The sequence below is a fragment of the Gavia stellata genome, chromosome 1, assembly GCF_030936135.1.
Source record: "Gavia stellata isolate bGavSte3 chromosome 1, bGavSte3.hap2, whole genome shotgun sequence".
NCBI lineage: Eukaryota > Metazoa > Chordata > Aves > Gaviiformes > Gaviidae > Gavia > Gavia stellata.
Genome location: NC_082594.1, coordinates 75,152,637 through 75,166,550, shown reverse-complemented (window position 1 = coordinate 75,166,550; position 13,914 = coordinate 75,152,637). Strand labels below are relative to the sequence as shown.

At 39.9% G+C, this 13,914-nt stretch overlaps 1 protein-coding gene across 1 annotated transcript in view; it reads right to left on the bottom strand.

The window, feature by feature from the left end:
- LOC104264807 (cohesin subunit SA-2) overlaps positions 1-13,692 on the bottom strand; it is a 64,191-nt gene extending 50,499 nt beyond the window's left edge. The window contains exons 1-5 of the mRNA XM_059826290.1: positions 13,649-13,692; positions 9,182-9,266; positions 8,349-8,495; positions 6,771-6,867; positions 5,690-5,766 (exon numbers count right to left, since the gene is read on the bottom strand). Coding sequence (XP_059682273.1) covers positions 5,690-5,766; positions 6,771-6,867; positions 8,349-8,495; positions 9,182-9,266; positions 13,649-13,692 — 450 coding nt within the window. The remainder of the gene's footprint in view (positions 1-5,689; positions 5,767-6,770; positions 6,868-8,348; positions 8,496-9,181; positions 9,267-13,648) is intronic.
- Positions 13,693-13,914: the final 222 nt, after the last annotated feature.

Sequence of the window (13,914 nt, the reverse complement as noted above, 5' to 3'; positions counted from 1 at the left end):
ATCTCCTTCCTCCGAGGACTGAGTGAGCGACTCGTGTTCTTTTATATGATTTTCAAGTCTAGATTATGATTGTTATATTGGTACAGCAAACCACGTATTAAGATTTGACCCGATCTGCAGAGGGTCCAAGTGATGAGAAATTACAAGTTAAATTGTATTACAAATTCTGTATTATTTAGGTGATTAGAAATCATAAGTTAAGTTGTATTATAAATTCTGTATTATGCTACTACATTGATTCTGCTTGTAGAAATCCTGTGCCATTCTGATCGTAAATTCCATGCTATACTAATCATAATACCCTGTTAAGAAAATAAAGCTTTAATTGTAACTACAATTAGTGCCGTCATCATTCTGCCAAGTATCCTTAAAAGAACCTGTCTGTCCCCTCAGTGTCAGGTGACACCGTGTGCCGTCAGCTTTGTAGTATCTTCACAGATGGAGACTCCACAACCTCTCTGGGCACCCTGTTCCACTGTTTGACCAACCCCACAGTAAAAGTGTTTTCTTGTGTTCAGGTCAAATGTCATACATTTCAGTTTGTGCTCATTGCCCATCTTGGCTTGCCTTTGTGCTCACTGTCTCACTGGGCACCACTGAGTAGAGTTTGGCTTCCTCTTCCTCATTCTGTCCCATTGGGTATTTTTACACATGGATGAGATCCCTCTGAGCCACCTTCTTTCCAGACCGAACAGACTCAACTCTCTCAGCCTCTCCTCATATGAAAGATCATCATTCATCTTTGCAGCCCTTTGCTGGACTCACTCCAGTAAATCCATCTCTCTCTTGCACTGGAAAGCCAGTTCTCAACACTCCAGATGTGGTCTCACTAGCATGAGTAGAGAGGAAGGATCACCTCCCATGACCTGCTGGCAGTGCTCTGCCTAATGCAGCCCAGGAGGTTCTTGATCATCTTTGCTGCGAGAGTGCATTGCCGGCTCATGTTCATCTTGTCATCCACAAGGACACCGAGATCCTACTCTGCAGAGCTGCTTTCCAGCCAGTCAGCCCCAAGTGTGTAGTGGTGCATGGGATTATTCCTCCCCAGGTTCCTGGTGTTTCCTGTTGTAGAACTTCATGAGGTTCCCCTCTGCTCAGCTCTCCAGTCTGTTGAGGTCCCTCTGAACAGCAGGGCAACCACCTGGTCTAGCAACTACTCCTCCCAGTTTTGTATCATCTGCAAACTTGCTAAGAGTACGCTTTGCCCTATTGTCAAGGTCGTTATTAAAGATGTTAAACAGTATTGACCCAAATATCAAATGCTGGGCTACACCACTAGTGCCTAGCCTCTAACTGGACTTTGTGCCACTGATCACTACTCCGTGGGCCTGGTTGTTCAGCCAGTTTTCAGTCTACCTCACTGTCCACTTAAAAAACTCATACTTTATCAGCTTGTTTATGAGGATGTTACCGGAGATAGTGTTAAGTCTTACTGAAGTCAAGATAAACAACATTTGCTGCTCCCTCCTCATCCACCAAGCTAGTCACTTTGTTATAGTAGGCTATCAGGTTGGTTAAGCACAATTTCCCCTTTGTAAATCCATGCTAACTACTCCTGATCACCTTCTTGCCCTTCACGTGTTTGGACGTTACTTCCAGAATTAGTTGCTTCATCACCTTTCCAGGGATCGAGGTGAGGCTGACCAGCCTGAGTTCCTCAGATCCTCCTTCCCGCCCTTCTTAAAAACAAGAGTGACAATTGCTTTCTTTGCGTCTTCAGGAATCTCTCCCAATCGCCACGACCTTTCAAAGACAATCAAAAGGGGCCTCGCAATGACATCAGCCAGCTCCCTCATCATTCATGGATACATTCTGTCAGACCACATGGTCTTATATATGTTGAGCACATTTAAGTGTTCCCTAACCTGATCCTTCCCCATGGAGGGTAAGTAGTCTTTGCTCCAGAGCTTTCCTCTGGTCTCAGGGACCTGGTATTTCTGAAAGCCAGTAAAGACAGAGGCAAAGAAGGCATTGAGTACCTTGGGCTCTTCTGTGTCCTTTGTCACCAGGGCCCCTGCCTCATTCAGCAGCAGGCCCATGTTTTCCTTGGTCTTCCTTTTGCTGTTGATATATTTGTAGAATCTTTTCTTGTTGCCCTTCACGTTTCTTGTCAGACTCAACTCCACTAACATTTCCCACTAACACTAGTGAGAATTTTGGGAGGAAGCATTAGTACATGTGTTGCAATTAATTAACTGAACAGTAACGCAATGGTTAAATCACTGAAATGATCAAGAATGAAGAACTACATAAAAACCTTTAATTTTCCAATCCTCTGAATGCTAGAAATAAAATAAATAAAAAGGCAAGATGAGGTACTCAGGCAGATATCTGGCAATATTCTCCACTCTCATTACTACTTTCACTACTATTATCATTTGTTTTCAAAAAATATTTTCAAAATCACAGTAGTCCTATACGGCACTGCTTCTCAACTAACTTAATCACTAAGTTACATTTCCATCTTATTTATGAAAAAGATGAGAGAGAACTACATGCAAAAAGAAACACAAAGAGGAAACAACTGATTTTAAAACAACAAATTACTTTGCTCTTGTTCTTATCATAGTTCTGCTTTAAAAGAAATTGGTTTAATCCTCAAGCATTTTTTCAATCACCTAATAACCACGGCTAACGTAAAAGCGGTTGCTTCAGACATTTTTTTCTATATTAATGCTGGCTTAATACTAGTCATAACAAATCAAGATTAAATTAAACAAGCTGACAGATACGGTCTTTAAAAATATTTAATTCTGTATAAATAATTTTAGGAGGTTTTTTTAGAGTCAGTTTACCTAAAAACAGACAAGGAGAATTTCAGAATTCACCCGATTTAAATTAAAAGAAAAAAAAAAAAAGAGACATGGACTATCAAACACAGGGATTATCACTCGGTATTTTCATAGAATAGTTTGGGTTGGAAAGGACCTTTAAAGGTCCACCCCCCACAAAAAGCAGGGACATCTTCAACTAGATCAGGTTGCTCAGAGCCCTGTCCAGCCTGACCTTGAATGTTTCCAGGGATGGGGCATCTACCACCTCTCTGGGAAACCTGTTCCAGTGTTTCACCACACTCATTGTAAAAAATTTCTTCCTTATATCTAGTCTAAATCTACCCTCTTTTAGTTTAAAACCATTACCCCTTGTCCTGTCACAACAGGCCCTGCTAAAAAGTTTGTCCACATCTTTCTTATAAGCCCCCTTTAAGTACTGAAAGGCCACAGGTCTCCCCAGAGCCTTCTCTTCTCCAGGCTCAACAACCCCAACTCTCTCAGCCTGTCTTCACAGGAGAGGTGTTCCAGCCCTCTGATCATTTTTGTGGCCCTCTGGACACGCTCCAACAATCTTTCTTGTGCTGAGGAGCCCAGAGCTGGATGCAGTACTCCAGGTGGGGTCTCACCAGAGCAGAGTAAAGGGGCAGAATCACCTCCCTCAACCTGCTGGCCATGCTTCTTCTGATGCAGCCCAGGATACAACTGGCTTTCTGGGCTGCGAGCGCACATTGCCGGGTCATGCCCAGCTTTTCATCCACCAGTACCCCCAAGTTCTTCTCGGCAGGGTTGCTCTCAATCCCTTCATCCCCCAGCCTATATTGATACTGGGGGTTGCCCCGACCCAGGTGCAGGACCTCATGATGTTCACATGGGCCCACTTCTTGAGCTTGTCCAGGTCCCGCTGAATGGCATCCCATCCCTCCGGCGTGTCAACCACACCACTCAGATTAGTGTCATCTGCAAACTTGCTGAGGGTGCACTCAATCCCACTGTCCATGTCATTGATGAAGGTATTAAACAGTACTGGTCCCAGCACAGACCCCTGAGGGACACCACTTGTCACCGACATTGAGCCATCGACCACTACCCTCTGGATGTGACCATCCAACCAATTCCTCATCCACCAAACAGTCTACCCATCAAATCCATATCTCTCCAATTTAGAGGGAAGGATGTTGTGGGGGACCGTGTCAAAGGCCTTTCGAAAGTCCAGATAGATGACATCCATAGCTCTTCCCTTGTTCACTGATGTAGTCACTCCATCACAGAAGGCCACTAGGTTGGTCAGGCAAGACTTGCCCTTGGTGAAACCATGCTGGCTGTCTCGAATTGCCTCCCTGTCCTCCATGTGCCTTAGCATAGCTTCTAGGAGGATCTGTTCCATGATCTTCCCAGGCACAGAGGTGAGGCTGACAGGTCAGTAGTTCCCAGGGTCCTCCTTTCTACCCTTTTTAAAAATGGGTGCAATGTTTCCCTTTTTTCCAGTCACCAGGGACTTCACCTAGCTGCCATGAATTTTCAAATATCATGGAGAGTGGCTTGGCAATTACATCAGCCAATTCCCTCAGGACTCTGGGATGCATCTCATCAGGTCCCATAGACTTATGTATGTTCAGGTTCCTCAGGTTGTCAGGAACCTGATCTTCTCTTACAGATAGGAAGGACTTTACTCCTCCAGTCCCTGTCTTGCAGTCCATCCACTCGAGAGGTGTAGGGAGAGGTCGCCAGTGAAGACTGAGGCAAAAAAAGTTGTTGAGTACCTCAGCCTTCACCCCGTCCGTTGTTACCAGTTTGCCAGTCGCGTTCATCAGGGGGGTACGCTTTCTTTGACCCTCCTTTTCTGGCTGACATACCTGTAAAAGCGCTTCTTGTTATTCTTTGTGTCCCCTTTTTTTCCATCAGTAAAACGTTTCACCGGAGCAGCATGTCAAAATACTGCCCCAAAAACAAAGCTACTTTGTTTTTATAGCATGCAGAATACAACTTCTAAGGCAACTGTAGAATCTTCCTTTTTGCCCACCAGGACAAGTGAAAAGGTTACAGAGCTGTAACACATCCAGGCTGATGATAACAATAATCACATCTTGGTACCTTCCACAGTGCCTACCCTATCATGAGTGCTATTCAGGGCTAATTTAGTTGGGGAAGAAGTACCAGATTACTAATTCATATGGCCAGACACATATCGGATCATTTCTGTCAAAAATTAGCCCAAGTGCTACTACACTTCTAAAATAAAGTAAACCATGTTGGCAAACTCATCCTCTGTGGGAATTTCTACGATGTTGGCATAATTACGCAAGGAGCAGTCAAACAGAGAAACAGTATTGTAAAGCTATGCATTTTTCTTAACAATCCTCAAGAAATGAGATATTCACTATTGTTTTGACAATTATCTAAAAATCAGAAATTATTTTTCTCTTCTTTCATAGGATGTAATACAGTTATAAAAATTCATATTGTCAGTAAAACAGAAGGCAAAGATTCAAATAAAAATATCAGCTAAAAAAATATCCTTGAATTAGCTCATAAGTAATCCACAATAGTATTTCTGAAAGAACCTATCAACCAAATACCAAAGGAACCGTTTACTGCTGCAATGTCGGGTTATATTTACCTCTATAAAGTCACTGTCAAAAGAACTCCTAAAAGAAAGCCAGATTCAGGAAGACTGCAGTTAGATAGCCCTAATAAAACTCTGAAAATAAAAGTGACTTACAAAAAAAATATCCTGCTGCTGCTAAAATGGGTCATTACAACACTAAATTTCTTTTGTTAAAAACAGGATTATTTTCCTAAATTAAGGAAATGGGACACAGCTCCTGATAAGCAGCAGGAACTCTGTCCAGGTTGGCTATGGAGGCAGAGCTTATTGTTTATATTAAAAAGGCATGGAAAGTCAAAGCTATGCTTACCTCATCAAAGGTCTCTGTCATTTTTCGCATGACATCCTTCTTGTGCAAACTTTGAAACATCTCTGCTGTTACCATGCCTAGAAAAAGTAATGTTTTAAAAAGAACTACCAACAACCATATTACATTAATCAAGCCCAAACCACAGTAAGGACTTCATTTTAAATTTAGAAACACCAAGAAAGGGGGACTCTTTTTTTATACTGGTACAGGCAACATACATATAGGGAGACACATAAATGCATTTATAGTGGAAAATACTGATGAACCAAGGCTGAAATTCACATTAGAGATATCTGCCCTGTGCTGTCTGGCATGGCTATTTTCTCTGCCCATTCACTTACTTCATGGATTTACCAAAATTTTGCATACTGCTAGTCAAAGATGCCAAAACATTTCCCATAAGAGAAGGCATATTAGTAAAAGACCTGGGAAAAAAAACGAAGTGCAAAAGGTACATTCTAGCTGCTTAAATACACTCAGAACTTTCAAACTAACAGAATAGTGTTCTTAAAACTCTTATTTGACATCCTGAAGCATTTCGCTCACAGTTGGTCCCCAGAAGTCACTGTGTCTCAATGTTTGTTATGAAATAGACAGCTTCACAACCCTCTGATAAAAGTAACAGCAATGAGGCAAGAGATTGCTTTTCTAGCCACCAAAGCAGGAAACTTAATTTGCTAGTTGTTTATTTTCAAACAAAGATACTACCAAAACAAAAGATACTAGGAAATTACAAAACAAATGGCAACTGAAACACTGGATTTTAATTTGAACGGTCATCAAAACCATCTTCTCTATGTGAGGATTCTGCAAAGTGATGTGACATGCCACTTCAGAACTCTGACCTTGCAAACCATGTTCAAATACAACTCTGAGAGTTGCTATACTGTAAACACAGAGTCAAAGAATTTAACCAGAAACATTCTTTGTTGTTAGTCCTGCCCATCTGGAGTTTGTCTTAATGAACAGTAGAGATTATAAGTACATGACTTACTGCAGAGAAAAATTCCATTTTAGAAAGCACAATTCAGACTACTCTCACCCACAGACAATGGAAAGGGCTACTAAGAGGGTAAATTACCTTGACAGCCTGAGCACTGAATGAAGAAGTTGATCAGATCTAGAAGTGCCACATTCCTGTCTTTTTTATAAGCTTCAACCCAGTCATCTACTACAGACTAGAACAGATTAAAGAAACTCATTAGTCAGAAGCTGAACACAGCATCTGCACTCCACTGAGGACATCCACAATAAGGACAGAAACTAACGTTGTTCCATCTCCATTAAATTATAAAAATTAGAATAAACTCCACACCATTTTATTCCATTTCTAATAGTACATGCAAAAGACTCTTTCTAGGGCAAAATGAAGTCTTGAACTGCTCATTCACAAGTTCTGCTCTAGGCAATGTTGCCATTCACAGATGCTTTGCTCCCTGTTAACAGGAAAATATCCACAGATATAATAAATCAAATATACAAAAAACAAAATGTCATCCTCCTGACTTGTTGCCAGCGCTGAAGTAACAGTTTCATTTAAAAAAAAACAGCCAAACAAAAAAACCCAAAACAAATTTAACCTCTGCACCATCTAATAATTAATATTAAATTAATATTAGCGATTTTCCTTGGGAGTTCTCTTCTTCTCCAGCACCCGGTTTGTGCAGTAGGCTGAAACAGTTCACGTACTACACTTAAGCTAAAGAACAACTACAAATTTCATTTCTAGGGTAGTACAGCCTACAGCCTGTACGTGACACAGGCTGCTGGGACAAGCCATCCAGGCTTCAACCCACCTGTAGTGCTACGCAGGTCTAACAAATTCTAGCAGCAGCAGCCTGGACTCAAGCTGCTGCCTTTCCAAGCCCTTCACATGATGCTTTGCACAGCAGAAGCTGAGCTCTTCAGAGAGCCCTACTGAAATTAACACAGCTGTAGCATGGCAAAAGTCCATCCAAACATCTTGGAAAAACTAAGGTTTCACATCCAAAATATAAAAGTACTTTTCATGTGTGCACACGCACATTTTGCTTACAGACACTACATACTGGAGACATGTATATAACCCTGTATAAAAATATTTGGGGCTCCAGATATTAATCCTTCATACTCATATACAAACATAATATACACATATGCTCAGACAGTATGGGGAAGCAGGCTTCCTCCCACTGAAAAAAGTTGCTAACTACATAGATGCACAGGGAACCTGACAATTATGCAAAGTGCTGTTAAACTGTATTGGAATGGAGGTAAAAGAAAAATACCAAAAGGCAAGCTCCCAGGAAAAAAAAAAAAAAAAAGGCCTGATTTTTCAGAACCCTGAACAACCAAAATTTTCTACTGATGAACCCTTTCTATACTTTTTTAAAGTAATTCTCTTTTCGTATGTTCAGACATTGCTTTAGGAAGACTGGTTTAGGTACATATTTCCTTCCTCTTTTTAAATATCTGACAGCTACTTTTTCACTAATTCCTTGAAAAATGCATTCTTTTCAAGAGCCATGCTCATAACAGTTTTCCAATTAAACATGTTTCTTCCCCACCTACGCCAAAACAGAACAAAATTTCGATGCTCCAGAGTATAAATAACTGAAATGACCACTGTTTATCCACCTTCCTTCCACCAACTCCTCTCAGAATTCAGAGCTAGAAATACCTGCATGGCCTGCTTCCCCATGCTAACCACTTCAAACAACGTAACTGCTTCAACCACTTCGCCATTCTGCAGCTGGCTCACTCTTCTGCTACTGGAAGAATTTCTCCTTATGTTTTCACACTGTTCTCGAACCTTCCGTTTCTCTCTCTGAAACAAGTCAAGCAAAGAAAGCATGTGAGAAAACACAACATGTAACAGCCATTCACAGATACATGAATTGTCCCCTAATAACATGTTTATTTTACTCTCATTGTAATTAATGATTTCCCCAGGGTGCTAACCTTTAAGCTTCAAAGACACTGATAAAGCCTTACCACACATGACCATACGAGAAGGGGATGAAAGAAGGGGTTTAACAGTTTGATTTTTTTTCTTAGCGATGAAGCATAAGAAGTATATGAATAGCATATGAACAATGAAGCATAGGAATAAGCATAGGAAGGTATAACAGGAAAGAAGCTTCTGAACAGTTGTGTGCTACCTGGAAGGCATTTTTCAGTGGCAGCTGTAATTTCTGAAGAATAGACAGCAAGCACAGAAGCTCTTCTACATCTTTTCATTCACAGGGTAAACCCACAACCTGCAAATTAACATCAGCTGCACACAATACACAGCTAAGGAAGAACACACACTGAAATGAACTGACTGTTTAAAGGCAGCATTGAGGCTCTGATGCCAATGGAATTTGGGGGTCAAGCTGTATCCAGTGTCTAGATTTTAGATGCGCTGTATCATGACTGTTTTATGTACTACTCAATTTTGTAACAATTGAATGAGACCGAAAATAAATTCCATAATAAAAAAACCTAAAAAAAAATTAAAAATCAACCTACTGGTGTTTTCAGGTTGCCATTTCTCACACAACTGCCATCCTGCACAGCAGACTCGGGCACAGTCTCATCATGGACAGCATTCTCTCTGAAGCATAATGAACATGTTGAAGGGGTTAGCAGTGAGAACACAGAATGACACACTTCAGTACAAACAACAGAGGAAAATAAAAGCACATGTATGTATTTTAATATTTTTAATGGATCATTTGGATGTCGTTTTGTTACTAAAAACCAAACTGCTAACTTGAAAAAGGCCCCAAATTTCTGTTGAACTTTTCAAACTATTGGCTTTCCTGTAAGATATACAGATAATTAGAAAACTAGCAAAACTATCAAAGAGATCAAGGAAGTAGAAAGTAAGTAAATGAAACAGAAAGCTGATGTTGACTTAAGGCAGCCTTTGTTGACTTAAGAGCTTTGCACCATGAATCAATAACACAAGTATGCATTCGCTTCATGGGTGCTCTACACAAAGCAAGGTAATAACATTTGATGGGTCTACAATTTAAAATGAGAGGAAGAAACTGTTTTACCTTGTCTATAAAACATGCTGAAGAAAAAAGAGACGTGTAAGAAATTTCATTTGCAGGTCATTGCTAATATGATGGAGGAATAATTTTATAAAGAAAGATGCACCTTCTGGGAGATCTGAAGCCATACATTTATCTGCAATGAAATCATGCCACTTTTCATCATTCCCAATGCTAACAATCTGCTTTGCCAAAGGTCATGTTTGAGCAGATGAGCTGGATCCTACTTGTGCAGCAGGTCCAGTACTGGTAGCTGGCTGCTATGAACTCCTTTTGAACTACAGTGGCCAGGACATGAAGCCAGTTGAGTTGTACTATAAGAAGGCACAAAAAGAAAGTAAATATGAGAGTGTACAGTTACTTTCATTTTTGTGATACTGCTGCAACAAGAGAATGTACTAACACAAGTGACCACTTTACAAAGAAAAAAACAGTGTATTACACTGTCAGGTACAGTCAACTCTCCAATATCCAGTGTTGGCTAACTCAGATGGAGAATTAAACGTGCTACAGATGCAGAGCCAGCTCAACTCCAGCTAGGTTCATCAATACCAGGTAAGTACTGTTGTTGTTCTTCCCAAGACTGTTTCAGTCAGACATTGCCTCTGCAAAGCAAATCCTGAGGCTGAACAGCATCAACTGCAGGACCAAAGTCCTGATGTTATTTCATTAGTGAGAGCAGACAGAAGTTTTTATTTAAACACATCTCTGCTTACTTTTTTAATCTATTGGGACACTTCACCATAACTGATGTAGAATTAGGCTTCCAAAGACTCCTATAAAAATTCTATATAAAATTCTATAAAAATATATCAAATTTCTAAATACAATTATGCAAATTCTTAACTTCCCTATAGAGAAAAGCCCCAAGAAAGTTAAATTCAATTAACATCTTGCCATAGAAAAGTTCAAAATGTGCCACAGTGTTTGACAGATGGAAGCCAAGGAAACAATTCAGGATGAACCAGTCCTTCCATCAGTTGTCTGGACTTCTGCATGTTATGGAAAAGAGAGGGATGAACTATAGTTCACAACTGAGTCAGCACACTATAAGCAATAGTTCGCAAAAGTTGTCGAATGTTTTCTTTGACTTGTAATCGCGAGCCACAGAGATTAAGTATCTCAAGCACCACCAGAGACTTCCTAGTTGAAAAGAACAAGCAGCAAGAGATAGCAACATGTATTGCTTTTCTGAAGCCAGTTAGCTCTTCCCAGATTCTTCTACAGATCACAAATAAACAATAAGAATCCAAACATGTTTGTCAAGAAGTTGCTTCTCCTATGTGATTAAATCCTTTCACTCTTGATTTCAAAGCAGAATGCAACATTATGGGGCTGGACTAACATGTTCTTACTTGCAGTGTTTCACTAGAACTACAACTCAGATGCCAGCCAACCTGTTTTTGCATTATACCTCAACATAATGCTCAACGCACTCTCAAACAATTTTCCTGAATTGTTTGCATGCACTATTTAGCAACTTATTCCATCCCATAATGAAAATAAATGTATTTCATTTGATTACAGCAACTATAATTGAGTCCAAGTTGAATTAAAACATCTACGTAACAAAAAAAATCAGAACTGCTGCAGGACAGTTCCGTCAAGTACTTGTCTGATCATATACTGCTTTTAATATCTCTGTCTAGAATATACTTCTTTGAAGCTTTAACTCATGCGTCTCTTTACCAAGAACATCCTGAAGGACGGCACTACAGATAGTATCTACTGGCCCTGTGCTACTTACTTTGTCAGCTTATGCCCGGCAAAATGTACCTGTAGCAAAAGGGGCTCAACAAAGTAAGTGAATGCCTGGTATGTGGAATAGCATGCTTACCAAAGCTCAGCAAAACCTGCAAGAATGAGAAGACAGTTGATCTACAGCTTCCTCATGTTGGGCTAACAACACCAAGTATAACAACATCTTTTTAATTAAACCAGTTAGAGTCACTTTCACAAATACACTAAGCATCTGTCTTAAACACTCAACAAATGCTAATACTAAAAAGCCATTTAGTTTCTGAATTGTTTTGGTTTTCTGTGCCCCACAGCACATGGCAATGCCACAGGGAGCACCATGCTACAACTGACAACCTACACAAAAGCAGAGGGTTTTTTTAAATCCAGATATTATCAATACTCATGTTTCTCCTTTCTCTTTTTTTTTTTTCCTCCTCTTAATAGTGATATTTCCAGTAAGACTATTCATAAGGCACATTACTTAAACATTTGCAGGAACTAGACCAGAGCCTAGAAACTGAACCCCATAAAACCACATAGAAATTAAATTGAGATAGTTTAATGGAGTTTTTATTTGCACAACTAAGTTTCTGTTGAAGAAACTGTAAAAAGAATTAAGACATACTCTTATCTTCTTGAGCAAAATAGGAACCACTGTATCCAGCTGAGGATGACATGTGATCACATCTGCAGCAAGCCTTCTACATACCTCCATTTAACATCTTTTCAACTGTATGAGTGCGACAGCAGGTTTGACAAATTTTGAACTAGTCTTTTTTTTTTTTTGCTCCCCTCTGTCTACACCATGCTAAGCATTTTTGCACACCTAAATTCACTGCCACGTGCTCTGCTAAGAAACAGTTCTAGACATTTATTTTGTTTCCATCAGCAATCAGTAAGAAAGTATAGGCAGAATTCCATTCCTATATCATCCTAATTTTCACCTTTATACCCTGTTACATATGGCTCACAGACTCATTTTTACCTTGCATTCCTGCCACAATATGGTCCTTTCCCTAGCATCTGAAGTGTTATTGAAGAGTACTCAAACGCAATATTATTGTGAGAATTTCTGAGTTCAGTTTTCTCATCTTAAGAAACATTTGGAGCAGATTTAGTGACTCACACTTAAAAAGAAAGCTACCTCTTTAAGAGAGATAACATATTCCTTTAGCTGTGTAAAAGGAATAATTAATCTATGTTACTGGAAGAATCCTACCTGTAGATTTTTAAAATTATAAATGTCAATAAAAATGCTTCATCTTTTAGAAGCAATATAAGAAGCTCAGCTGAACAACTGCCAGATGCCTTCCTGGCACTTCTGAAACTAAGAGGTTGGCTTCAGATGAAACATACTGGAAAGGACATACAAGGAGCTATATTAATTGTCATCATGGACTATGCGAAATACATCTCTCAGCTTTCGTTAGAGCTTAATCATAGAATCATTTAGGCTGGAAAAGACCCTTAAGATCATTGAGTCCAACTGTATGAAGCAAAAGAATGAAGCAAAAGACTTGGAGCAGACTTGCTCAGAAGGTGACAGGATCAGCAAAGATTGGGCTACCATGAGTCCAAAGCATGCAACACTGGACCAGATATGCCCAAATGTTTTAACTTTAACATTTATTTATTTATATCTGCTCTTTCTACTTCCACATACCATTCTGTAAACAATGATATGAATACATTTGGCTTATAGATCATCTCAACTGATGACTGAAAAACACATTATGAAAGGGAGAAGACTTAACATATCCCTGATAAAAACAGCTATAGAGAAACAATGTCCCCCTCAATACCAACAGTGAGACTACAGATTACTTAGCGCTCTTCCCCCTCAGCACCCCAAATTCACCACTGAAGCGAACACATGCATTGACTATGAATCTTCCCATTATTTTTTTCCAAAGCAGGTTCATTTGCACTGTAGTGAATAAGGCACAGAAAAGCCTGTAAGGTCAAAGTCCCTGTCAATCAGCATAAACACTACACTAAGAAGATGCTAAACAATACATAAAAGGGAATAAAATGGAGACATTAGTAACAACACACGGTGCATAGCAAATCCCTTTTTTCTTCCCTCCCAACCGAAACGACACATTGTAGACTGCCCCACTATCCACGAGGCACAAATTCAAGGGACAGTGCTCTAATCTACCAACAAATGTGATAGACAACCTGCATGAGGTCTTACTTTTGGCTGGGAAGGTTACTGGCTGTGTTGGGCTCGGCTATCATTTCCACTACATTATTTCAGCAGCACAGACAGCAAGCGAACGTGATCAGCACTGCTTTTGAGGAAACTTCACCAAGATCGGTACTGTTAAAAACTTAACAAAGCTTTGGCTCTTGCGCAACAAACAGCGGACAAAAACTGTCAAGAAAAGAAAACAGAAAGAGTTAATTCTAGGTGGTTCCCCTAAAATTAAGTCAGAAAGTCCCCCGCAAAACCAAGTCGCA